Source organism: Pogona vitticeps, chromosome 3 (genome assembly GCF_051106095.1).
Source record: "Pogona vitticeps strain Pit_001003342236 chromosome 3, PviZW2.1, whole genome shotgun sequence".
Classification (NCBI taxonomy): Eukaryota; Metazoa; Chordata; class Lepidosauria; order Squamata; family Agamidae; genus Pogona; species Pogona vitticeps.
The window spans coordinates 160,226,432-160,252,660 of NC_135785.1; the positions used below are offsets into that span (position 1 = coordinate 160,226,432).

At 42.3% G+C, this 26,229-nt stretch overlaps 1 protein-coding gene across 3 annotated transcripts in view; it reads left to right on the top strand.

Moving 5' to 3' along the window:
* Positions 1-1,076: 1,076 nt before the first annotated feature.
* Positions 1,077-26,229, top strand: part of PCCA (propionyl-CoA carboxylase subunit alpha) — a 314,567-nt gene continuing 289,414 nt past the window's right edge. For 2 of the 3 annotated variants that reach the window (XR_013544059.1, XR_013544058.1), the window contains exons 1-4: positions 1,077-1,265; positions 20,736-20,819; positions 23,580-23,627; positions 23,715-23,783. Coding sequence is in view for 1 of the 3 variants with exons in the window: in XM_072994650.2 (XP_072850751.2) it covers positions 1,164-1,265; positions 20,736-20,819; positions 23,580-23,627; positions 23,715-23,783 (303 nt within the window). In the remaining 2 variants the exon portion in view is untranslated. The remainder of the gene's footprint in view (positions 1,266-20,735; positions 20,820-23,579; positions 23,628-23,714; positions 23,784-26,229) is intronic. The other variant, XM_072994650.2, reaches the window with a different exon arrangement.

The window sequence follows — 26,229 nt, forward strand, 5'->3', positions numbered from 1 at the left end:
AGTTTCTCGAAGAGTGTTGTTTAATTTCAGATACAGTGTTCAGTTAATCTTCTGCCTGTCTTGTAGTTCTTACTGCTATGAAACTTTTGTTATGTGACCCTGACAGGGCTTTCAAGGTGAGATATTTAAGAAGTGGTGTGAGTAGTTCTGTTCCCCTAGCGAGTCTCCATGATTAAACAGGGAATCAAACCCTGTTCTTCAGAGTCCTAGCCTGTCACAGTATCCACTACATACAACATACTGCAATGTTGCTTTCAATTACCATTTATTTATTGCAAACTGCCTGATAGTAGTGCTTTGGTACAAAAGGATACATTTTTTAACTTTTAAATCTGACTCATCTTTAGTTTGATACTGCATATTATCTTCAATTTGATACTGTATATTTTCCCACAAATTAATACATGCATTTCTTAGAATGAGGAAGGCTGCATTCTATCAACATGGTATTCTCGGGCCACGTTATTCAGCGCCTGACTATACCTATCCGTTTCAGATCTTCCTACTGCACAGGGCTTAATTAAGGTAAAATTATTATAAACCACTCAAATCCCGAGGGCCTCAAACATGCAAATAATCAACTAAGCTCTGACCGTTCTCATGAGTGAACAACCACCGTTTGTCCGGGGAGAGGAATGCAAGCTGGAGAATCTTGTGCTTCCCTCTTCTACTATGCCTGCTCACCCAGAAGTGCACACCAGTGTGTTCACATTGAGCCGTCACTGCTTTCTAGGTAATTAGCAACTAAGCAAGCACCATCCCGTGCACGTTTACTCGTGAGTCGCACTGTTCAACGTGGCTCACCCCAAATTTAATTGTGAAAAGGAGTATAGGCGAGCTGAGTCACAAAATTGGGCGAAGGTTTTCAGGAGCGCTCACTGACGGGCCGAAAGAAGGCCCCCCCCGACTTGTAGGCTAGCGACGCCCGCTCCCCCCCCCGCTTTTCCCCCGCTCCCAGCCCTCCGGGGGGCTCCTCCCTCTCCACGGGGGGGGGCAACGATCCCACTTCCAGCCGAGGCGCGAGACGGACAAGGCAGCCGGGCGGAGGGGGGCGTGTGCTTGTACCCGGCACGGAGCAGGCGCTGATTGGGTGAGAAGACGTGAGGTGAAAGGGCAGCCGGGACGCGGCGAGGAACTTGGAGGCTGGGCTGGCGGGTCCGAGAATGATGGCGGCGGCGGCGGCCTTGCTATCCCGGGCGGGAGCTGGGCGGCAGCAGCAGCAGCGGCAATGCAGAGCGCTGGAGCGGCTGTTCGTGGCGCGAACGGTGAGGGTTTTCAGCAGAAGGAGTCGGTCCCGTCGGGTCGGGCCAGCGAGGGAAGCAAGCAAGCAAGCACACGCTTAACTGCCTGCAGCAGCAGCAGTTCTTCTCCTGGATAGGCTTCCAGGGCAGCTGGGCTCCTTTCGCAGCGAGGCAGTGGGGTGTCTGCATGGAGGAGAGGGGGGGGCATCCCTGCCACGGCTTCTCTTCTTGTGACACCGTGCGGTATGAGGCCTGCTGGCGGGCCGGCTAGCTGCGGGTCGCTCTGGAAGAGCCACCGATTGCGTGCTGGCGGCGGCGAGGGGCAGCGTGTCAGGTGCCGACCAGAGGCAGCATATGGGGTGCGTGTCAGCTCGGGTCTTATGTCTGCCTGGGGGCATCTTACCTTCAAATTTAGGACCGCCTTGCGTCTGCGTGGCGATGTGTGTGAGAGTGAAAGCACAGCTGTGTTGCCAGTGGTTGGTGCTGGCCGTGGGCGTCGGTACAGAGCACAGTACTTACTGGGGGAATGAGAGAAACGCGTGTCGGGGTTAGGGTGGGTGTGCTTTGGATCAGAGGACCTAGACATCGGTGACCTCTTCTACCCATCGTGTTTGAGAATTGCATCAACTAACAGAACCTGCGTGCCGTGTTTCTGCTCAGGGATGGGTAGCAGTTAATAATAATTTATGGCCTGCCTAGCTGATTTGTAGATGTATTGAAAATTTTGGGTGAGTGTGTGTGTGTATGTTTGTGAGTTTGTGTCTATATGTATGGGAAAGTGGCATAGCATTCTTGTGAAAGTTTGAATTGCATTCTTGCTTCTGGTGCATTGTTTAGTTATGTAATATAGATTATTTAATGGTGCATCTTCTAGCATGACAAGCAGTGCTATTGCAGTCTGTGTCAGCTTTGTATTGTGCACACATCTATAATATGGTTTTGACCATAACACTGTATGTGGGAGAGTATATTTGTGTGATTTCATGAAATTTGTTCTGCATATATCTGTCTCACTTTGGTTGTAGTTTGACAAAGGAGTTTGTGTGGAGTTGGCCAATTTTGTGGCCACATAAGCAGATACTATCACTTAGATAAAACCGTGAGCTGGTGTTTTAATTCATGATAAGTGCTTACTATTTGTGCTTATTCCTTGCCTTTTGTTGGTCTGAAGTCTGTATAATCGACCATCCATGTAGTGATGTCGGAATCAATTTTGCTAAAATCGTTTACCCTTTTTGCTGATTCCTTGCCTTTTGTTATTTTAAAGTCTATACAATGAACCATACATAATGTGATATTGAAATAAATTTCTGATTAATGGACTGAAAATATTATTAAAGTGAATACCAGTAATTCATTACCTCATCTTACTTTTTTTCTACTACATATGTGAATGATTTAATTGTGACATCACTTCTAGACTGTGATTGGAATGGGAATTTAAAGAATTTGTTTAGACAGCTGTACGAATCAGATGCTTCAATTACACTGAAGCATAGGCTAAGGGCAGTGCTTATACTTTTGAATTTTCCTTTGAGCTCGCTCTAACAATAGTTTATTTCGTTTAACATACCATATATGGAATATGTTGAAGAGACGTAAAACAAGTATTAAGGAGCAAGAAGAAAATATTTATGTGTAATGTTGGGGAGGATGAGGAGGTTGTTGTATTGGATAGGAATATTTTTACATTCTTTTACATTTAAGCCTGTGCAGTGATGCAGTGTCACATATTATATGAGCAAAGTTGCAGCTAGCTTGGTACATTCATTTTAGTATGGCTGAGAGAGAATGTTTTGTTTCCATTGCTCGGATACATTATTCCGTGGGATGGTGATCAGACTTTAAAAATTCATGATTATAAGAGAGAGGATCTGGCTATCTGTTGTAATTGTAAACATGGCCTTTTTTGCCCATCTCCCAATATAAATGTAACCTCTTGAATTTTCTGAAATCATTCTGCTTGTGTGATTTGTTTAGGGAGCGTAATGGAAGCATTTTTATAGGCAAATGATCTTCTGTTAAAAATTAAACCTTAAATTATAGAGAATAAAATCTTAACTCCTGTCAGAGTTAAAGATTTTATTGCAGAGGTTGAGAACATGCCTTTGTCCTCATAACTCTGCTTTGTACAAACTGACATCAAACATTGAACTTCAATAACCCAACATAATTTTATATGCTTTATAGTGTAAAGCTAAATTTGAGACTGTAAGGGAATGATACAACAGTAGTTTGGGCAAAGGAGTGTGAAAGCCCATGCAGTGGGCCTATTTAATTCAAACCCTGAACCCTGAACACACTCTAGGTATCCCCATGGTTAAAAATTCTAGAAATCAAATTTCCTCAGTTTTGTTTTGGTCCATAATAATTACATTAATAACCTAAATTAGGCTTCTGTCAACGTGGTGCTGATGTGTTGGAGTACAGCCCTTATCATTTCCAGTGACCATGGGCAAGCTGGGTGGAATGATGGGAGTTGTAGTCCAGTGCGTCCGCATAGTACAAATTTGGGGAAGGTAGGAGTAAAATTTCACCCAAAGCTGTTTGTTTTCTGGAGGAAACACAAAGATATCACTATGGTACCTACATTTTTTTTGTCCACAGTGCAAAGAGCAGCTCGGGAAAGGTAATGGGAACACCCAAATCTGTTCCGTCAGTCTGATTTGTGATCTCCTGCCATGGTTGTTTTGAATTCCTTCTGTCTAAGGAATTTTTGTCATGAATGTTTCAGTGTCTCATCGTTAGCAATCATTTTAACTTACATTTAGGGCCTAAAGCTTCATGCACTTACTATGTAAGAGTTATTTAGCTCCAAGGTTATGTTACATTTATATCTAACTCATTGAGTGGTTTGGATACACCTAATGTTATAGTTTTGTTGAAACTACAGGTGCAGATGAATGCATAAACTGTCCTGGTTGTTGTATAGTATAGTTACTGTAAGACAAAGCAACCTCTTTGATCAAATTATTCTGTTGCTCTATGCATTGTTAGGTGCTCAGAGTTTATGGTGAAATGATAGCTTCAGTGTAGTGTCACCATTTTTATTGGATTTTGGCTTGACAAGAGAGCAGGGCCATTCTGCTGTGTTCTTCCCATTAAGGTGTTCGTCTCATGGGGCCTACTCTATACACCCTGCAGATAGTTGCTGTCTTTAGCCACAGTGGAAGACAATATTCCATCACCAGTGCTGAAGTAAGATTCAGCTGCCAGTCAAATTGGTTGTGATCGCTTCCTGGTCTTTTGGCTAAGATCAAGTATAGTGTAATTAGTTTTGATATATGGAATATGAAAACGTGTCATCTTGTCCATTGCTTCAGATAGCAAAATGTCTTGGGCCAGCCTTGTGGTTTGAGGATAGGGTGGGATGGGCCTAGGAAAACTGGAGAACTGTGCTAAATTTGAATGCTGACATCCACTGTGAATATTTGATTAGGTTCTTTTGAAAGTTGAGACAGTTCCTCCATTTTGGCGGAAAAGAGAGACGGAGACCCTTTTAAAACATTCTCATCATCAATTTTATAACACGTGGTGCTTCAACTATGACACCAATGGGATCAAAACATGACAAGTCCAGCAACTGTCCATAACTGGATAACATTCACTGTTCTTGTGATAGATGATTATTTACCGTGGGGCTCGCAGAAACTGCTTGTGATCTGTAATCTTCTGCAGGGGAGTGCTCCACATCGCACATACTGTTCCACAACATGGATGGCGAGCCCAGTCGCCTTCTTTCGGTGGAGTGTTGTATGTCGCATCTGGGCGAATTACTTTCTTCCTGTGCCCTTGTTTCTGTGGAAAGACAATCACCGTCCATTCTTGTGTTTCGAATGAGATTTATCCTTCTCTCTGAGTCTCAGGGTCAGGTAGCAAACCTCCAACTTTTAGATTAGGGAAGTCTTTCAGCAAGTCCTGCACTTTCTCATATTCTAGACCAGTGGTTCTTAACCTGGACGATATCGCCCCCAGGGGACGATTTCGTTTTTCAAGGGGTCGATGGAATGAAAAGGGGCAAAGAAACAGAAGGGGACGATAGGGGGGCGATGGAGCTGCTGCACCGCTATTGAGGAAGTTATCATCGCCCCCCTCCCTGCACTGCCGGATCCAGAGCAGCTGGTGCTGGCAGTGGATGTGGTGCCGCCGGCGCCGCCATTGAGGAAGTTATCATGGGCCCCCCTCCCCGCTGCCGCCCTGCTGCGCCAACGTAGGGAGGGAGGTGATGATAACTTCCTCAGTGGCTCAAGGGGGTGTTTCTTTCAAAAAGGTTAAGAACCACTGTTCTAGACCTCCTTTCCCCCCTTTTGACTTGACCTCCTCTCCATTCTCTCTTGTCTACTCCCAAACCTCCTTTCTCCCCCTTCTTTTATATCTTCCTACCACACTGAGAGTTTTAGCTCCTCCCCTTTTCCTCTTTCTACTTCCTCCACTAACCAAACCTCTACACTTTGTTTCTCCTCTACTAGAGGTCTCTCTGTCTTCTCTATCTCACTCTTACTGTTGTCTCTTTCCTCCTTTGAAGACTCTATGAGTGAGGACAGCTCACTTGCCATCAGCTTGATTTCACAGAATCCTTTCTCGCTTAGAAGAAACAAAGCAGATATTTAAGAGACAGTGGATAACCAAAATTTTCAACTTGTAAGAAAATCTGATGAAAAGATTTGGAAAACTGCTTCTGTAATTTATTTTGTATTATAATCCATAGTCTGTGCAGGATCGTTAGAATGTTAATATGAGTCTTGTGCATGCTTTTATTCTTTCTGGAAGAAAAAGAAATTATCAAATTACTATATGATTTAACTTCTTACATAAACCCAAATCCTGCACAGATGTGTGTGCCTGCTCATATAAACTACCACTGGAATTGGAAAATTAAATATTTTAAATGCTGTATATACTCGAGTATAAGCCTAGTTTTTAGCACAATTTTTTTTGCTGAAAAAGCACCCCCTTGATTTATACTTGAGTCAGTGTCATAATTGCATGTTCTCCCCTGCAGTGTGGGTGTTCTCTGGACTCCCCTGCTCATCTATGGGCGCCTGCAGCCTCTGTGGGTGGTCTGATGACCTGGGTTAAGTACACTGCATTTCTGCTTCCAGGACACTCCCATCCTCCTCCGCCTGCATATTCTATGTAGCCACCTTCCTCCTCCATCCTCCGTCTGCCTCCATCTTGTTACACAGCAGTAGAGCAGTAGATAAGCGCAGCATCCAGTATGAGCCCTCCCCCTGCAGGCAGTGAAGTGTGTCTCTCAGGTCAGAAGGGCAGTATCTTCAAAAATATTTAACCTACTGATGCCTCAATTAATGTAATTTTATTGGTATCTATTTTTATTTTTGAAATTTACCAGTAGCTGCTGCGTTTTCCACCATCGGCTTATACTCGAGTCAATAAGTTTCCCCAGTTTTTTGTGGTAAAATTGGGTGCCTTGGCTTATATTCGGGTCAGCTTATACTCAAGTATATACGGTAACTTGCATCATCTCCTAGATTTGGCAAGGATGTGCCTTTCTCCTTGTTCTTGTATAAGAGTCTTTTCAGTTAGATGATAGTGATGATCATCATTCCCTCCATGGGCACAGGCCTTCTTGAGGTGGAGAGGCTTGTGCACTTCAGTGAGGTTGAAAGCTCTGCTGAAGGGTCTCCCAAGCCAGATAGATCTCAGATGAGAAGCCAGACCAACTGTGTCCACCAACCATCAATTATAATAAATGAATATATTATGATGAGAGGAAATAAACAGAAATCCATACTGGATCAATCATTGCCTGGTTCAACAAGGACAGTGTCAGATGCTATAGCCCCGGGCATCTGGTGACAAATGGGCTACAGGGCTCAGCAGACCCTGTTGAGGAACCAACTGGTTGGTTCAAAATTGGGAAAGGAGTATGACAAGGCTGTATATTGTCTCCCTGCTTCTTCAACTTATGTGCAGAATACAGTACATCATGCGAAAAGCTGGACTGGATGAAACCTAAGCCGGAATTAAGATTGCTGGAAGAAATATCAACAACCTCAGATATGCAGATGATACTACTCTGATGGCAGAAAGTGAGGAGGAATTAAAGAACCTCTTAATGAAGATGAAAGAGGAGAGTGCAAAAAATGGTCTGAAGCTCAACATCAACAACAACAACAACAACAACAACTAAGGTCATGGCCACTGGTCCCATCACCTCCTGGCAAATAGAAGGGGAAGATACAGAGGCAGTGACAGATTTTACTTTCTTGGGCTCCATGATCACTGCAGATGGTGACAGCAGCCACGAAATTAAAAAACTCCTGCTTCTTGGGAGGAAAGTGATGACAAACTCGATAGCATCTTAAAAAGCAGAGACATCATCACCTTGCCGACAAAGGTCCGCATAGTCCAAGCTATGGTTTCTCCAGTAGTGATGTATGGAAGTGAGAGGTGGACCATAAAGAAGAATTGATGCTTTTGAAGTGTGTTGCTGGAGGAGACTCTTGAGAGTCCCCTGGAATGCAAGGAGATCATATCTATCCATTTTGAGTGCTCACTAGAAGGACAGATCCTGGAGGTGAGGCTCCAGTACTTTGGCCATCTCAGGAGAAGAGAAATCTCCCTGGAAAAGACCCTGATGTTGGGAAAGTGTGAAGGCAAGAGGAGAAGGGGACGAGATGGTTGGACAGTGTCATTGAAGCTACCAACATGAATTTGACTCAACTCCGGGAGGCAGTGGAAGACAAGAGGGTCTGGCGTGCTCTGGTCCATGGGGTTACGAAGAGTTGGAAACACTGACTAAACAACAACATATCCCCATGTCAATAATTTTAATTAAAACTGGATTGGGCTATCATAACGCTGGAAAACTCAATAATCTTTTATACATGGATGACCTAAAACTATATGCAAATAGTTCCACAGAGATAGAATCACTGCGAAACACAGTGAAGATATTTAATGAAGATATCCAAATGAAATTTGGAATTGACAACTGTGCAGCTCTTTCTACTTATATATACCATGGCAAGATCCAAAAAGTAAATGGAATAGAGTTAAAAATGGCAATATTATAAAATCACTACCAAGTGATGAAATTTATAAATATGTTCGAATATTAGAAGCAGACATCGTACACACAAAAGTTAAAGACTGTCAGAAAGCAATGTGGACAGATTATATTTACCAAAAAAAAAAAAGGAGGTGGTGGATTACTACAAATACAGCAGGTTAGTAGAGGAAGAAAAAAAGAAGCCTAAATGATTATATCAGTACAAGTAGAGAAAAATTACTGAAAGCAGTGAAAATGGAGAATATTTTGAAAATAACAGAAACAAAGGCTCAATATAAGAAACAACACTTTGAAAATAAACTGAACAGCTGGAAAATTAAACCACTACATGGACAACACCTGAGAAATATTGATGGAAATCTTGATCATAATTCAACATGGGCATGGCTAAAACTGGGGACCCTTAAGAAGGAAACCGAAGGCTTGGTTTTTGCTGCACAAGAACAAGCACTCCAAACCAACGTGATGAAAGCTAAGATCCAAGGATTTAGTGCTAACAGCAAATGTAAAATTTGCCAAGAAAAAGATGGAATCGCCACACTTCATGTTGTGAATTTCTAAATATTGAACAAAAGGATTAGAAATTAGACATGATGGAGTGTCAAAATTAGTGCACTGGTCATTATGCAAAAAATGTAACTTGTCAACCTCCAAAAACCAATGGGAACTTCAGGTAAGGGAGGTGTCAGAAAATGAGGAAGTCAAGATCTTCTGGGATTTCTGGATCCAAACTGATAGACACTTTGAACATAACACATCAGACATAGTAGTGATGGAAAGAAGAAAGGTCTGGATCATTTACATAATTCTGGGCGACACCAAAGTTGAAAATAAAGAATTGGAAAAACTAACAAAATACAGAGACCTGCCAAGTGAAACATCTCGCTTGTGGATGAAACACACTTCAGTGATCCGCGTAGTATTTGGGGCTTTGGGAACAATATTAAGAAATTTCACACAGTACTATAAGCAGTTGCAGATCTCAGCAACAATACCATCAGGGCTACAAAAATAGCAATATTAGGAACAACGTACAGTGGTACCTTGCTTGATGAGGATAATCCATTCCGTTCAAATCGCTGTTAAGCGAAATCCTTGTCAGGCGAAATGAAAAAGCCCATTGTAATGCACTGAAAACTGCTCAATGCGTTCCAGTGGGCGAAATACCTCAGTGTCCAGCGAAGAGCCTCCATAGGGCGGCCATTTTCTGGTGTCTGTAATGGGAGGAATCTATCCTAAGCACAGCGGGGAGCCATTTTAAACAGCGGGCGGCCATTACGACGATCAGCTGTTTTCTGATTGTCGTAAAGCGAAAAATCAGTTCCTGAAGCAGGGAACCAATTATCGTGAAGCGATTTTTCCCATTTAAAGCATCTAAGGAGGTAATCGTCAAGCGGGGCACCACTGTACATACTGTGCCAATATTTAACAGATACTTAGGTTTTTGGTTAAAACTTGTATCTGTTATCTAATACCAGTCAATGTTTTTATAATTTTGATTGACTGTGCCTGTTGTTTTTGAATGATGATAATGTTGTTGTTGTTGTTGTTGTTGTTGTTGTTGTTGTTGTTGATGATGATGATGACGATGATGATGATGACGATGACGACGATGGCGATGATGATGATGATGATGATGATGATGATGATGATGATGATGATGATGATAATAATAATAATAATAATAATAATAATAATAATAATAATAATAATAATAATAATAATAATAATAAAGAATCATTGTAGGGTTGGAAGGGACCTTGAAATTTTTCTAGTCCAACCTCCTGGCCCAAGGCAGGAGACCTCATACCATCCCGGACAGATGGCTGTTCAATCTTTTCTTGAAAACCTCCAGTGATGGGGCACCCACAGCATTGGAAGGCAAGCGTTCCACTGCTTAATGGTTCTCACTGTCAGGAAATTCCTCCTTATTTCCAGGTTGCATCTCCCTCTGATGGGTTTCCACCCATTGGTTCTTGTCCTACCCTCAGGTGCAATGGAGAATAAATCGATGCACTCTTCCCTATGGTAACCCTTCAGATACAGTGGTGCCTTGACTTACGAACTTAATTGGTTTTGGAACTCCGGTTGTAACTCAGAATGGTCGTAAGTCGAAGCACCATTTCCCATAGGAATGCATTGAAATGCAATTAATCCTTTCCGGCTGAAGAAAAAAAATCACCAAAAAACCAACACTGCAAGACCCTTCAGAAATGCGATTAATCCATTCTGGCCAAAGGGAAAAAAGAAAAGAAAAGCAAACAAACTGTGTAAGACCCTTCGGAAATGCAAGAAAAGCAAAGCAGAAAGCAAACAAGCTGTGCAAGACTCATCGGAAATGCAAAAAAAGCAAACAGGAAAGCAAACAAACCATGCAAGACGCTTCGGAAATGCAAAAGAAGCAAAGCAGAAAGCAAACAAACTGTGCAAGACTCATCGGAAATGCAAAAAAAAGGAAAAGAAAAGAAAAGCAGCAAGCAAACAAACCCCCCAAGACCCATTAGAAATGGGAAAAAAACCCAAAAAGCAATCAAACCTCGCAAGACTCATTGGAAATGGGAAAAAACCCGAAAAAGCAATCAAACCCACAAGACCCATTGGGAATGGGGGGAAAAAACCCAAAAGCAAACAAACCCTACAAGACCCATCACAGCATAGAAACATAACCCCACCACCCAGCACAAAACCATGTTGCAAAACCCACCCAGAACAGTTTTTAAAAAGCAGAAAGCAGCACCTTACCTTACCAGGCAGTCCAAAACCTCCTCCAATCACATTCACTCTAACCGTTAGGGTGAAAGAGCTACAAAGAAGCAGCCCCTTCACCTACCAACGGTTAGCAATTTGAATTCCCCACCTTTCCCCCTGCCTGTTTCTGTTTGTAACTGGAAGCTCTGGGCACAAGTTGAAGCAAAATTTTGTGGCTGGAGCTCGTCATAACTCAGAATGGTCATATGTCGGGATCTTTGTAAGTTGAGGCACCACTGTATTAGAAGACTGCTATCATGTCTCCCTTCAATCTTTTCTTTGGTAAGCTAAACATACCCAGTTCTTTTAGTCCTTACTTAGGTTCTTTTAGCTGAAAGAACTAGAATCAACTAAATAACATGTTTTTTAGTTGATTCTAGTTCTGGAGAGGGTTGCCCTAAGTCAGAATCAACTCGAATTTCCTGCCCTTTCTCCCTGCCTTTTTGCCTTCAGAGCTTTCAAAGGGCTTCCTCCAATGTCGGGGGAAAGCCCTTTGAGAGCTCCGAAGGCGACAAACGGCCCCATTTGCAAAAAATGGCATTGAGGCTCCGTTCGCAAGTCAGTGCCAATTTTTGCGAATGGAGCTGTTTGTAAATCGAAAAGTTCGTATATGGGGCAGTTCGTACGTCGAGGGTTGCCTGTACACAGAAATGGTTGACCGTTCTTTTCTTGGTGTACCCTGTGATTGTGCAGCTTGCCGAAGGCTTACAGATTGGCTCTTCTCCCGGGGGCCAGTTTCAAACTCCTAACCTCCTAAATTACTACGTTATCCAGCAGTTGTAGCTATAGAATAGCAAGCAGTAAACCTTGTTTTGTCATTTTTCCAATTCATATCCATCTCTACTCCTTTTATATTGCAAATTCTTTGTCAGAGGCCAGTATTCTGTTTGTGGCACCATAAAGTTACACTGGCATAGATGTGCTGGGCATTACACAACTAGAAACAAGGAATTGTACTACGGAATTGTGCAGTTGGCTGCACCTCCCAGGCATCACCAGTTTTACATTGCACAAATGGAAGTGCTTTAGGGATAGCACTTGTGTTTTTGTCATAGTGCACCTACTACTACACAAAAATCCTGTTGTGCACACATAGGTGAGCAATAAAAACTTGAACAGGATGTTGCTGAGTACTACTAAATGCTCGGTATAAAAACAAATACTCTGTTTCCTGGAATATAAGAGCTAATCTAAAAATAAGTGCTAGTATGATTTTTCAGGATGCTTGTAATATAAGCCCAACCCCCCAAATAAGCCCCAGTTAAGTAAAACCTCGCCCTCCACCATTGTACAGCAACCAGAAGAAGAAGAGAACAGGACTGTATTTGAATAAATGTAGACTGTTGTTGAAAAAATAAAACATCCCCTGAAAATAAATATAGGACCCTGTCTTATTTTACACGGTATATGTAATAATGTCCTATGAATGCAAAAGCATCAATTTAAGAAATATGTAATATTTACTGAATAGAAACATAAGGTTGAATTAAAAAGCTGACATAGATGTTGAAAAGATTTCAGTAGGGGTAGTTTTTGTGTGTGTTTAGACTTTAATTCCCAGAATTCTTTAATATTCTGAGAATTGCAACCCAGAAACCCAAATCATAATTCTTTGGGAGATGCCCTCTATAGAACCCATTGGGCAGTAAGATGACATCTCTCAGAAAGTCCCACAGCACTTTTTTTTTTTTAATAAAAAAACAACCAAATCTCAACAAGAAGAAACAACAGGACCTGATGGGAAAGGTAAATCACTCAAAAGCCTTCCCCTGCCAAAAGCCTTCCCTGGAGGGGACCTATAGATGTGCTGATTTGGGTTTCTGGGCTACAATTCCCAGAATTCTTGGAAAATTCTGGGAATTGAAGTCAAAAATACAAAAGAGCATCTCTCTTTTGTTCGGATGAACAACCTGAGTACATCTTGGTAATCTTCAGAAGTGGACTCAAGTGATGGTGGAAACTGATAGCTTTTGAACTCCATTTTTAAATTCTGAGTAGATAGAATTTTGCTTGCCTTTGTCTTTAAATATATTGCAATACAAATTCATACAGCTTTGGTATCTGGACACAAGACTGTGATGCTAACCCACATATCTAGAGGAGGAAGAGTGCCCTACAGTGGCTTGTGCTTTAACTTCTGCCATCAAAGAAGCTTATTTCCTTTTATTCTCCCAGCAATCCTGCCTCATTCAAAAGATTATTTCCTTTTACCTGTTTGTGTAAACTTTCCTTTGGTCTTATTATTTAATCATATGGTAAATTTGTTGTAACCTTTGCACTGGAAAGCGTATGCAAACTCCGTCACAGGCATGGTGAGAAAAGGGTTTTATGTTTTCTTTGAAGAATTTTAGAGTAGGTGAAACATTGGAGTTGGGGAAGAATGCAAGGGGAATGCCTAATAAGGTCCTGTGCATATGCCATTTTATCTTTGCCTATTGTTCTCCACAACTGTCTGACTAAAATGCCAGGGTTTAATTTCTCCTGTTTCTTGGGCTTATAGTAGCAGATTCTGAAAGATATGGCATATGAATTGTACTCTACTCTAAAATGCTTATGTCATAATGAATTTGTTCATCTTCCATATGCCACTGATGTGCTATTCTTTGCTTTAGCTGTAACTCTGATTAATATGGCTACCCCTCTGGAAAGCTTGGATGCTGATTTCCCTTAATACTGAACAATTTTCATAGGAAAAGGCTTGGGTTCTTTTTATTTGGATCTGGTTTTTTGAAGAAGTCCTCAAATAATAAATACGTCAAGGCTTATATTTAAAACTAGTTAATAAAGATAGTTTCTAGTACAGCAGATGCTTCAACATTTCTAATACTATTTTGAAATGCATATAGGAACAACTGCATGATTTATAAGTAGCATTTAAGAAGGTGTCCCACAAAATTCTTACTCAAGACTTCTTGTTAATTTTCCCTAACTTTGATAGTATTGTATCTTATTTGCTTTTGCTAAATGTTAACTATATGCACAGCAGAAATCAAATTTCTTTCTTATGAATGCCTGCTGTGGCTTCGAGCTGGATATAAGAAAAAGGAAGGGTTTTAAAAACTTTTGCACAGCTGCGGCCTCTATGTTCCCTCATTGCATGGATCTAAGTGTTAGATGACATGCACAAGAGAAGTGCATGAGATAAAAAGAACAGTGCAAATATAAGTCTTCCATGTAGCTTTCTCTTCTGCTTTAAGGGCACTTTGTTTCAATGCTCTGGTCTTGTTCAGTGTCTTTTTTATTTTGGAGCTGCTTCTTATGATAGACACTTGTTCTTCTCTGTCTTCTACAATTCTTTGCAGTTCCATGGAACAGCTATGGTTTAAACACTATTCTGTGGTATATATTCCCAATCTCTGTCTGTCTATCTGCACGTTTTAATACTGGCTACATCTTGTTTAGGAGATTTTTCTGTGAGTTTCTTTGTTAACTAACACCGAGGCTTTTTAAAATGCTTTTTTATCCTCTGTTGTTTTTAAATGAGTTTCTTGCATTGATTTTATTTACTGTTTTTCATATAATACTTGTTTAATTTCTTTTAAAATATTTGTATTCTTATTGTTTTTAGCTTTTTAATACAGTGGTGCCCCGCTTGACGACGATAATGCGTTCCAGCAAAATCACTGTACAGCGAAATCGGCGTCAAGCAGAATAAAAAACCCCATTTAAATGCATTGAAAACTGGTCAGTGTGTTCCAATGGGGGAAATACCTGATCGTTCTGCAAAGATCCTCCATAGGGCGGCCATTTTCCGATGCCTGTAAAGCGAAATGAGGTCAGCAAAACGGGGGAGCCATTTTGAGAGCCGTCGATCAGCTGTTTTAAAATCATCGTAATGTGAACAATCGGTTCCCGAAGCAGGGAACTGATCGCCGTAAAGTGAAAAAACCCTTTGAATCATCGTGTTGTGATCGCTATAGCAATCCCAAAAACATTGTCATCAAGCGATTTCGTCATCTACCGGGGTAATCGTCAAGCGCGGCACCACTGTATTGTCTTTTGTTGTCAGCTGCCTTGGGTCCTTTTAAGGAGAAAGATGGGAATGAATGAATGAATGAATATTTCAGAAATGTCCTAAAAGGAAAGAGTTTAATGCCAGCCTCTTGACTCTTGCTCTTTGAGGTTGAGAGCCCTGCAAATAACTTATTGACACTGATGCTTCACTCTTTCAAGTCTGTTTAATCTCAGAAATGGGGTATATTTTGAAATCACCTGTATGATGTGTTCAGAGCTTGGAAGTATCTTCAAGATATGTAATTACATGTAATTAGCTACCTTTTGGTTTGAATAATACAACTGCTAGTTAAAAACTTTATTTTTTGTTGTTGCAACAAGTAGCACCAAAATTACTTAGATATAGCAAATAACACTTGGTGTTAAATTTCAAATTATTTAAAAGATTTAAGGCATTTTTCAAGGCATTTTGACAGGAAGTCTTCAGATTGATAACCATTTTGTTATCAATCTGAAGTGGTAAGGAAATCATTATTTGATTTCGTTCTTTGTATTTTTTATAAATATGTCCAAGGTACAATGCCAAAATTGGACACTAAAGGGGACCAAAAGTATTTCCATGTATTCTTTAGGCCTACTAGCAATGACAATATATTAATAACATACAATACAAAGAATTTCCTGCACAAATGGAACAACAATAATCATATTTCAAGCTCCAGGATTTATTCTTTGTATTTAGTGGTTTGTAACCCATCCTTCTCCCAATGAGGAGACCTGCTCCTTTTTTTTTCCTGCTCCTGGATTCACTGCCTCTGGTAATTTCAGTTTATTTATCTCTTACTATTTGGAAAACTTGGGTTTTCTTCTTAAAGTTCCGTGCTCTTTTTTCCAACTTGGTTGCCTAAATGTTCGATCATGGCAAATGTGACTAATCCTCATGATCACATTTCATTATTTCTTGTGGATAATTACAGTAGTTAAAACTTTTAGCAACACTTAGCCCAATAAATTGTGATATTCATATTCCATTCTTCAACATTAGCGCTAACTGTGGTTTGAGTAGTACTAGCAGATGTCTAATATTTTCAGAAATGTGTAGATTAGACCTGTTTGCAGTGCTATAATTTTTTAAAAAGATCTTAAAGGAGCAGGTCTCTATTGTTACTGCAGTGGCTGTGTTCAGATCTAATGCTAAACCAGGGCTGGGTGATTATGGCTGGGCTGAGGGCTACATTTGAATTTGACTGGTAGACTGCAAAAAATAAAAAAATAAAAAAAAATCCTGATCCCCCTCCCAAAGGAGGCCCCAAACCTATGCCACCTTCTTTAATCATTAACTTTTTCTTATAGTGTTATATTTTTCTTTAAAATTTACTTTTTACTGTAATCAATTTCACCGATTAAGGAAATGTTCACTCAGACAAAGTACTTCCTGGTTTCCAGCTGAATTAATTGGTAGTTGGAAACCAGGAAGTAATTAGGCCAGGGGCAAATTTCTAAACTTAACTAGGTTAAGGTTAAAAAAAGAGTTAAAGTAAAGATAGGTGCAGTAAACAATCGTGAATGACTGAAAATATTTAAGCAAGGTGCTGTAGGTTTAAAAGTGATGCAGATACGACAGGAAATATAAAGTGCAATCATGTCAGGGCTGGGAGCCATGACATTGGTTTTTGAGAAGCAGATCATTATGAGAGTTTTTCTTTTCTTTTTGTGGCTTCACCAAAAATAATATTTTGATGGGTCTTCATGGGCCACAGAGATTAGCTGGGACAGCATGATGCCCTCCTCATGATTTATTGTGAATGACTGTAGTCTAGTCTTCTCATTTCTTGGCTAAATACTTCCTGCTCTGACATGGTTGTATTTTTTGATTAGCTGGAACCTGTTGTGTCCAAGTATGGGAAACTGTTTTATGAAACTAACTTCTTTCAACAAATTGTGGTTAAGATGATTTTCCACGGCTTAGGGTTCACATATAACACTAAGCTGTGATTAAGTGAAATCAGAAGTAAAAAATTCCACCCTTCTTGTGGCTGTGTTAAAAAAGAGGAGGTGAGGGAAATGTGTGAGCTTGTTGGGTAGTTAAGTTTCTTATCATGGTAAAGTATAGTTTACTGTGATATTTGAATACAGCTTCTGTGTTTCATAAAGAGAGAGAGAGAGAGAGAGAGAGAGTTTTAACCAAAAACAGATGTATCTAGGAGTCTTTATGTAGAAAAAAGTTCAATGATAATAGTACATTTTACTTCTGGACAGTGTCTGCGAAGCAACCAACATGAATTTGACACAACTCCGGGGGGCAGGGGAGGATAGGAGGGCCTGGCGTGCTCTGGTCCATGGGGTCACGAAGAGTCGGACGCGACTAAACGACTAAACGAACGAACTACTTCCTTTAAGTTTCGTCACTGAAAGTCATCCAAATTGTAATTAATGATAATATGTATCATCAGGTCGGTTTCAACTTATGGCACAGGTCTATGCAGAAAGTCGTCTTTATTTTCATGTCAAAAAGCTGTGAAAACATTTTGTTTTTTACCATGTTTGAAATCCTAATAGCCTTTGATAAAATAAATAAAAATAATTGGTATATTTGGAAAGCAAAACAATTTTCTAATGACGACATAAGTCTTACACATGGAGGGAGAAAATCAGTACAGTGGTGCCTTGCATAACGATTGCTCCGTTTAGCAACGAAATCGCTTTGCGATGGACTTTTTGCCATCGCAAGAGCGATCGCTTTGCGATGGCCCCTATGGGGAAAATTCGCTTTGTGATGATCGCGGGGGAGCACTCCCCCACGATCATTGCAAAGGCCCCGCCGGTCAGCTGTTCCAAAAAACGGGCTTTGCGTTGCTCGCGGGGAAGCGCTTCCCCGGGAGCAGCCCAAAGGCTTGCTTTTTTGAACAGCTAACCGGCAGGCCTTTGGGCTGCTCACCGTGAAGCGCTTCTCCGGGAGCAGCCCAGAGGCCCACCTGTCAGCTGTTCGAAAAGGCGGGCCTCTGGGCCGCTCCCGGAGAAGCGCTTCTCCGGGAGCAACCCAGAGGCCCGCCTGTCAGCTGTTCGAAAAGGCGAGCCTTTGGGTTGCTCCCGGAGAAGCGCTTTGCCGCGAGCGGCCCAAAGGCTCGCCTTTTGGAACAGCTGACTGGCGGGCCTTTGGGGGGGAGCAGGGGTGATTGGCGCCTCGGGAGGAGGGAGGGAAGGAGGGAGGGAGGGAAGGAGGGGCGAAGGGCCTGGCCCCGATCCCACCCGCACTCCTGGGGCGGTCGCCGAGCCAGAGCGCTGCAAAGGAGGAGGCGCCCGCCCGGACCGGGATCAGGGCGGCAGTGGCTGGACGGGGGGGCGGCGCGCCAGAGACCTCTTCCTCGCCCCGTCTGTGTCCCGCCAAGGAGACCGGGCGTCCAGGATTGCCTGGCTGCCTGGCGGTCAGGGGCGCGCCCCTTCCTGGCTGCCTGTCTCCGAGCCCTCGCTGGTTGGAGACAGCCACGCTCCCTCCCCCTCGCTCTCGCCCGACCATGGAGACCGGGCGTCCGGGGCTGGCTGGCAGGCTGGCAGTGCTTTGCCATGATCAGTTCCCTGCTTGGGGAACTGATCATGGCAAAACAATGCTTTTTTTAACAGCAGATCGGTGGTTTCAAAATGGCTGCCTGCTGTTTTCTGGGATGGATTCCTCATTTAACAGGCAGCCAAAATGGCTGCGCTATGGAGGATCTTCGCTGAATGGTGAGGTTTTTCCCCATAGGAATGCATTAAATGGGGTTTAATGCGTTCCTATGGGGTTTTTTTGCCCCGCATAGTGAGGAATCCGGATAGCGACGTTTTTTTAGAACAGATTAACGTCGCTATGCGGGGCACCACTGTATTTGACAAATAAAATCTCACCTTTTGCGAAGAGAAAACAAATAGGAGCTTCAAGTCTAATTAGTCTGGTCAGAAATCTGGTGATTGCTTTACTAACATGTAAATGGCAACCATTGTTGTGTTTTTCTTACATTACATTCTTTTGCTTGACAAACCAATTGTCTAAAATTAGCCGCCCCGAGTAGACATGGTCTAGAGGGGCGGGGTAAAAATCAAATAAATAAATCAAATAAATAAATAAAATTAAGGCTGCAGGAATACCTGCTTAAGCACTCCTTTGTGGCCTCCATGGGTCTCACTTTTGATCCTATATATTTTGATCCTATAAGCCATACAGACTTTGCACTGATACTGATATAAGACAGAGTGGGCAAATTATGAGAGGGCCATGTCCTCCCTCTCCATTCTCTTGGAGGTCCACATCCTTCTATGACATTAACAAATCAGTTTTTAAAAAGGACAATGCAGAAACTGATCCAGAAGCTGGAAGTTGGTTCTTTTGCTATTTTTAAAAAGAAACAGGAAGTGACAAGAAGTAATTTTGGTTTCTAGATAAGGTTGAAACAGTTTTATGCGCAAGGGGAGCCAAATAGCACTGTCCATCTTCAGAGGATGCTATTTGCCATTTTATAGAATGGTGATGGGCAGGGAGCTGTGTTGGGTCTCATGATGTGACGAAAAGCACACTGCATACTTTGGTTATCATAGAATCATAGAAAAGTGAAGTTGGCCTACAAGGCCATCAAGTCCAACCCCCTGCTTAACGCAAAGGACATGTGGGGATGTTTCATTTTTCAAAAGTCTGCTTTCTCTGAATACCCTGGGTACCCTGTAGATTAATACAGCATCAGTGGTCTATTTATTGAATTTATATCCTGCACCATATGGCAAACAGGCCACTCTGGGCAGCTAACAACAATATCAGCAACAATATTAAAACACGATAAAAATAAATTAATACAGAACCAAATAGGGTAAATTAAAACAGATGGTAATCAAGGTGGTAAAAAGGGGTGATGGAGAGGATGGTAAAAGGGATGGTAAAAGGGAGGCTGAGATCTTAATGCTTCGGGAAGGCCTGGCGGAAGAGCCAGGTCTTCAATGCTCTTTTGAACCCATCCAGCGAGGGTGCCAGGCAGAACTCAATAGGTAGGTTGTTCCATAGGCGGGAGGCGACCACCAAGAAGGCCTGGTTTCTTGTTCTTTCCTTCTGGGCCTCCTTCGGGATCAAGGCCCTCAACTGCCCTGCCTGTGAAGGACAGGTATTATGGACAGATCTGACTGGGAGCAAGTGTTCTGATAGGTACTGAGGTCCTATACCATTTAGGGCTTTGAATGTTATCATCATAACCTTGAAGTCGATGCGGAAACGAACCAGTAGCCAATGAAGGGCAGCCAGAGTGGGGAGATGTGCTGGAATGTCTTCGCCCCAGTTATTAATCTGGCTGCCGAATTCAGGACCAGTTGAAGTTTCCGCATCAACCTCATAGAGAGAACTGCAGTAGTCTATTCTTGAGATTACGAGGGCATAAATCAGCATCGTGAGTGGCCCCACGTCTAGATAGGAACACAGCTGGCAGTCCTCTGAAGATGGAAATGGGCTGCCCAGACCACAGATGCCACCTGGTTTTCTAGGGTGAGATCTGGCTCCAGGCAGATGCCCAAGCTGCAAACCTCACTCTTTATGGGAAGAATCACTCCCCCATAGGAGAGGGAGTTTCCCAACCCACTGATGCCAGGGCCGTCCATGAAGTTTCATTGTTATATTACACTAGAAATCATTTTCTTCAATACTTTGCTCCTCCAGACTTAATTTGTGTCAAGACGTATAAAACAAAAAAAATAAGAACTGGTTTGAAATATTTTCTCTTACTTGCTTTTTTTCTCTGTTACAGTGTCTTGCACAACTTTCAAGATGGAAATGGTGCCTTATGACTTCTTGTGGTTTGCACTCCACAGTGTACGATCCAAATGAGAAGGTAATTTTTGAGTGTTAACATGTTGCTATCTAATGCAGGCTAACTCATACCTTCCAACTTCATTGGCAGTAGCAGAAAACTGCCATGGTAGAGTTGAAGAGCCACTTTATGCTTTCTTCCTATTGCGAGTTTGAGATTTGCTGGTAATTCTGAGCTACCTTCTTATTTTGTAAGTGCCTCCACCAGTTTTCAGTTCCTTATATTAAATTTTTTTCTTGGGGTCTGCAAATGGTGGGTAGTCCCACATAGAGAGCACTGCAGTAGACCATGCCCTGTCAAAGAATCTCCTGATGATTTCAAAAGCATTCTTAGATGGATGTATATTGGGATGTTGATTGTTTGGTACTATTGGGCATGACTCACTAATTTTTTCTGTTATTGGAGAACCCAGTTCACGAGTCAGACACCAGCAAAGTGCAGTGACTAAACCTCCAACAAAGAAAAATATTGAAAATATAATTGAAATAGTAGCATGTTACACTAGGCTGTTTCCTTGCTAGTTTGGGCCAGTGCTTGTATAATGGGTGTACAATCTTAACAGTTTATAAAACATTGGGAACAGAAAGCAAGATGCTCATATAATGAATTCCCCACATCTGCCTTAATTTTGGATTAACAGGTTCATCTGAATCATTGTTAACCATGGGCAGGATGCCTAGTGAAATAGGAACTGGCTGTTAACAGGGAATGTGAATGCCATCATATTTCTCAACCCTGGTTTAAGGCAGAAGGAGATACTAAGAAGTATAGTGCTAACCCACAATACTGTTTTCTTATTTTTTATAGTGGTTAAGAGATCAACCTTGTTATGTATGCACAGGAACTTTGTGTATATGTGAACAAACTTCGGATATACAGTAGCTTCTTTATTGGCAATAGTTGCATGATGTGATAAGATAGGGATTGGAGGGAACCCTGGCTTATCAGTTACAAACAATGTATTTGTGCATGCTGTCTCATTGTTCCTGCTTGCAGCATGAGCAGCTACAGAAATCACCCAACTTTGCACATTACAGTGGTGCCTCACTTAGCGACGTTAATCCGTTCCAGAAAAACGTTGCTAAGTGATTTCATCGCTAAGCGATTTTTAAAAGCCCGTAGAAACGCATTGAAACGCGTTTAATGCGTTCCTATGGGCTTCAAAACTAACCTTAAGCAAAGATCCTCCATAGGGGCGGCCATTTTCGGTGCCTCTTAAGCGAGGCAAAACAGCAGGCGGCCATTTTGAAACCGCCAATCAGCTGTTTAAAAAGGGTCACAGGGAACTTCACTTGAACTGTTTGCATTGCAAAAGTGGGAAGGAGCAACGTTCCCATCTGCTCTCCTTGTCAAGGGAGCCATTTCTCCTTCTTTCTCTTTTCTCTCTCCCGCCGGCCAGCCTGAGCCCACAACTGCTTTCCTCGACCAAGTGTGTGGTGTGTGTGTTTGCGCGTGTGCGTGTGTGGGGGTGCACGTTCCCCTTCCCCTCGCCCCAACGGAGCCCAAGGCCGGACGGCCGGGATTGGCCGCCGAGGGCCCTGAGCTCCGCCCACTTGAGCCTGGCTTGGAAGAGAGTGAGAAAGAGCGAGAAGGAAGGGAAGGGAAAAAAGAGAGAAGGCAGGGGAGGGGAGGAGAGAAGAGCGGGGTCATGCTCCCTGCGTTGCCTAGTCTGGAGTGGAGCCTGGTAGCAGCGGAGCAGCAGCAGCAGGAGCAGCCGCCACCGCCACCAGAGCCTGCTGGTCTGAGGAGGAGTCAGCCCCATAGCCCTCTCTGCTCCTTGGGCGCAAGGCAAGGCGGGCGGGGGGCGCGCCTCCACCAGTCCATGGCCATGGGCAACAAGAAGAGCCCGACCAGGCCAAAAAGCCAAGCCAAGCCTGCAGCTGATGAAGCCAGCCAGCGAGGGAGTGTGTGTGTGTGGCGGGGGGCTGCCATTTGGAGGGCGGGGGAGGGAGGCAGCTCTATGCGGGGGGGGTTGGGGTGGACAGGCTTTGACCCCCCTGGCTCAAAGGGGCAGGAGATGGACCTGTGGGTGTCCTGACAGCCCAAGTGGCCGCAGAGGCACCCCTCGTGAGGAGGGGGGTGTAGGACGGACTCCGGGCTAGAAGGCGAAAGGGGGAAGCCAGCGGAGGAGAGAGTGGCCAGTGGTGGTGGTGTCTCCCGGTGGAGGGTGCGCTTCCACGGGATCCCTTGGCCGGGATGAGAGGCTCCCCCTTAGCCCCCCGCTGCTCTGCTCTCCTCTGGGTGGATCCTCCCACCTCCTCCTGGACGTGCAAGGGTCGCTTTGCCATGATCGCAAAGCGATTTTTCCCCATAGGGGTCATCGCTAAGCGATCGCTCTGGTGATGGCCAAAACCCGGTCGCTAAGCGATTTCCTCGCTAAACGGAGCGATCGCTAAGCGAGGCACCACTGTACTTTCATTAGTTGTCCAAACAAGGGCATGGGGCTATCTGGTTTGCTCCTCTGCTGACAAACCTGGGTTCTCTGCCTTGTTTGGTGGGAGGCAAACAAACCAGGAAGATAACTATGCCTGCATTCAGATGACCAGTTAAACAAACAGTGAGTAAAGATCTGTGGTTTGCTTAGTAAAGCCAGTGGGAATAATTGGGCAACATGCATCAGCACATTGTTCATAATTGGTCTTGCGGATTCCTGGCTTGACATGTCATGTGATCAAAGCTTGTACGTTTAGCAGCTCCTTTAGCAAATCCTCCTCCTTGAATTAGGTACATGTGGATATTTGTCTTACAGTCACATGAATTTTTTCCTTTCCCCTTCTTTAGACCTTTGAGAAACTTCTGATTGCCAACAGAGGAGAAATAGCATGTAGGGTAAGTATAACTTAATATTGTAATTCTTCTGCTCTGTTCTTGTTGTTAGGCTAAAACACCTTTTTCCTGCTTTCTTCCTGTTGCTAGGTAATTAAAACATGCAAGAAAATGGGAATCAAAACAGTTGCTATACACAGTGATGTTGATTCCAATGCTGTAAGTATATGTCTTGTATTATAAAAATTCCTATTTGACTACCTCCACCAATCAATCAAATGTAAATCTTTCAAGTATGTAGTTGTTTTTCGCCATTGTATTAGGCTATATTTTAATGATTTATTTCAAAATGAAACAAAAATGTGGTAGCTCCCCTTGTAGGAGCAAATACTTTTCAGTAAGTATATTTGATTACAAATTTGGTTGTAACAATGGAAGAGGAAGCCAAAAACAATATTCCAACTTAAGAGTAACAATATCTATGGTGTATTTTTTCTTATCGTGTTAAAAATTAGGGTTCGGCATGCTTACTGAAGAGCTAGAGCCAAAAGAGTTATCTTCGGTTTTGTTATAGCCTCTATATAATCATTGTGCCTTAAGAGAGCTGTATATATCCTTTATCATTTGTAGTTCAATTCAGTGAGACATTAAGGAAAATGTTTTCTTCTCACTGAACTGGTTTAGGGGCATGAAGTTAATACGTAAACGATAGCACAGAGTTAAAGTTTCATGCCCAGGAACTGGAGTATTACAGAAATGCAGAAGAATATTTAGCTTAGTTGGTTTAGAGCAAATGGGCAAGGAAGTTTTCTTGCTCTAAACCAACTGTTAATACAATTGGAGATCAATTAATTAAAAAAATTAAATCTTCACTGATGTGTAACAGACTGAAACACATTTCACTTTTTGCTGAATCTTGTCTGTTTAGAAACTAAACACATTAAGTAGTGCTGAAACGATTGGCTAGTTTATAAAATTTCATGGATTTAGTTTCTGAACTAGTAAAGTTAATAAAATTCTGTGACCATGTGCCAATAGGCTATGTGATCAAGGCCTGGGTGACTCTTTGACATGGCCTGATATATTTCATTAGCGAGTTATCATATCAGCTCTGCAAAGCAATTAGGAGCTTGTTATGTAGTGATGGAGGAAGGGATGCATCTGTAATCTTCCACTGATAGTGGTTTTCAGTATACAGTATAGTCCAAATTTTCTCTTTCAGCCATAGATTACAGTTATTATATTGTCTGTGTTCCATATTTAGCTTTGGTAATACTTGAAAATACGCTGCTTCTTCTGACTGGAATCTCATGTACTAGTGGAATACCATGCCAGCTATTTTAATGGAGCTGAATGGAATGTTACCTTAGTAATATCTGGATAAATGAATCACATGTTCAGATTATATGGAACATTAGCACACTGGTCCCAGAAAAGGTGTGGCATACTGGTATGATCATTTGTAATTTCTTGAGTCCGCTTTAGAAAAGGATCATGGAAATCAGCCCGAGGGAGGCAAGCAACCATCCTGCTTTACTGATGTAAGAAAAGGTCTTACTCAAATCTTCCTCTTAGAGGTAGCAACATATGTAGAGAAAGGCCATTAGTTCTCTGAGCTCAATCGATAACAGAATGAAAGAAGGATAAATTTAACTTGCAGTTTTAATGAAAATGTCTGTATACTAACAACCCAGTTAGTATAACACTAACTACAAAACAGAAGAAGTTCTTTGATTGCCTTGGTTTTTGTTTAACTCCTTCAGAGAGCTTCAGGTGTTGTATATAGATGTGGATGAAGGGTTGCCACCCCCCCCTCAGAGGCCACCTTGACCCCTATGAAACCCATCCAATGCCCTCAGGGCCTAAGGTGTTGTGGTGGAATGCCCACGTCACTTCTGTCCATCATGTGGAGCTCAAGTGCAGGAGCCTATGATAGGACAGGAGGGGCGGAGTTAGAGTGACAGTTGAGGGATTAGAAGGACAGTTAGAGAGATAGAAAAGAGAGAGGGGATGGAAGTGAGAGAGTTAGGACATTGAATTGAGAGAGTTAAGACAGGGATTGGAAAGTTGGAGTGAAAGAGAATAGGAAAGAGTTAAAAGGAATAGAGAATAGATAAATGATTAAAGAATATTGTTAGAGGTTACTGTGAATAAAAGCACATACAAGGAAAGGTGTAATCAAATCCAATTTAATGAATGATCCTCAACAACTGTGATTTACATCTGAACTAAAAGATCAATAAACCTGTTATATTGGCAGAACATGTCTGAGATATATTTGATATAGTGTGGACTAGATCCACTGGTGGCAGCGTGAGAAGAGGCAACACATCCTGAGGGTGGACCTGTGTTTGGGGAGAACAAACCAGGGGGATGCAACAGGTGTTTTCATAAAAAACAAAATGAAAAAAACATTTCATTTCTGGAAGCCTCCAAGAATGACACAGCCCCTCCCCCCCATAAAAAAGCAACTCCGTGTTTGACCAGTGGAAGTTTAGATTTTGTAAAATGTTTAATGAATTTTTTAAGTTTAGTGATTCACGTATGTTTATTGTCTATTTTATATTATTGTGGTGTTTATGCTGCTATTATTTTCTTATTTTGTTGTTAACTGCCCAGAGTGGCTTTTGCAGCCAGATGAGTGGTGTACTAAACAAACAAATAC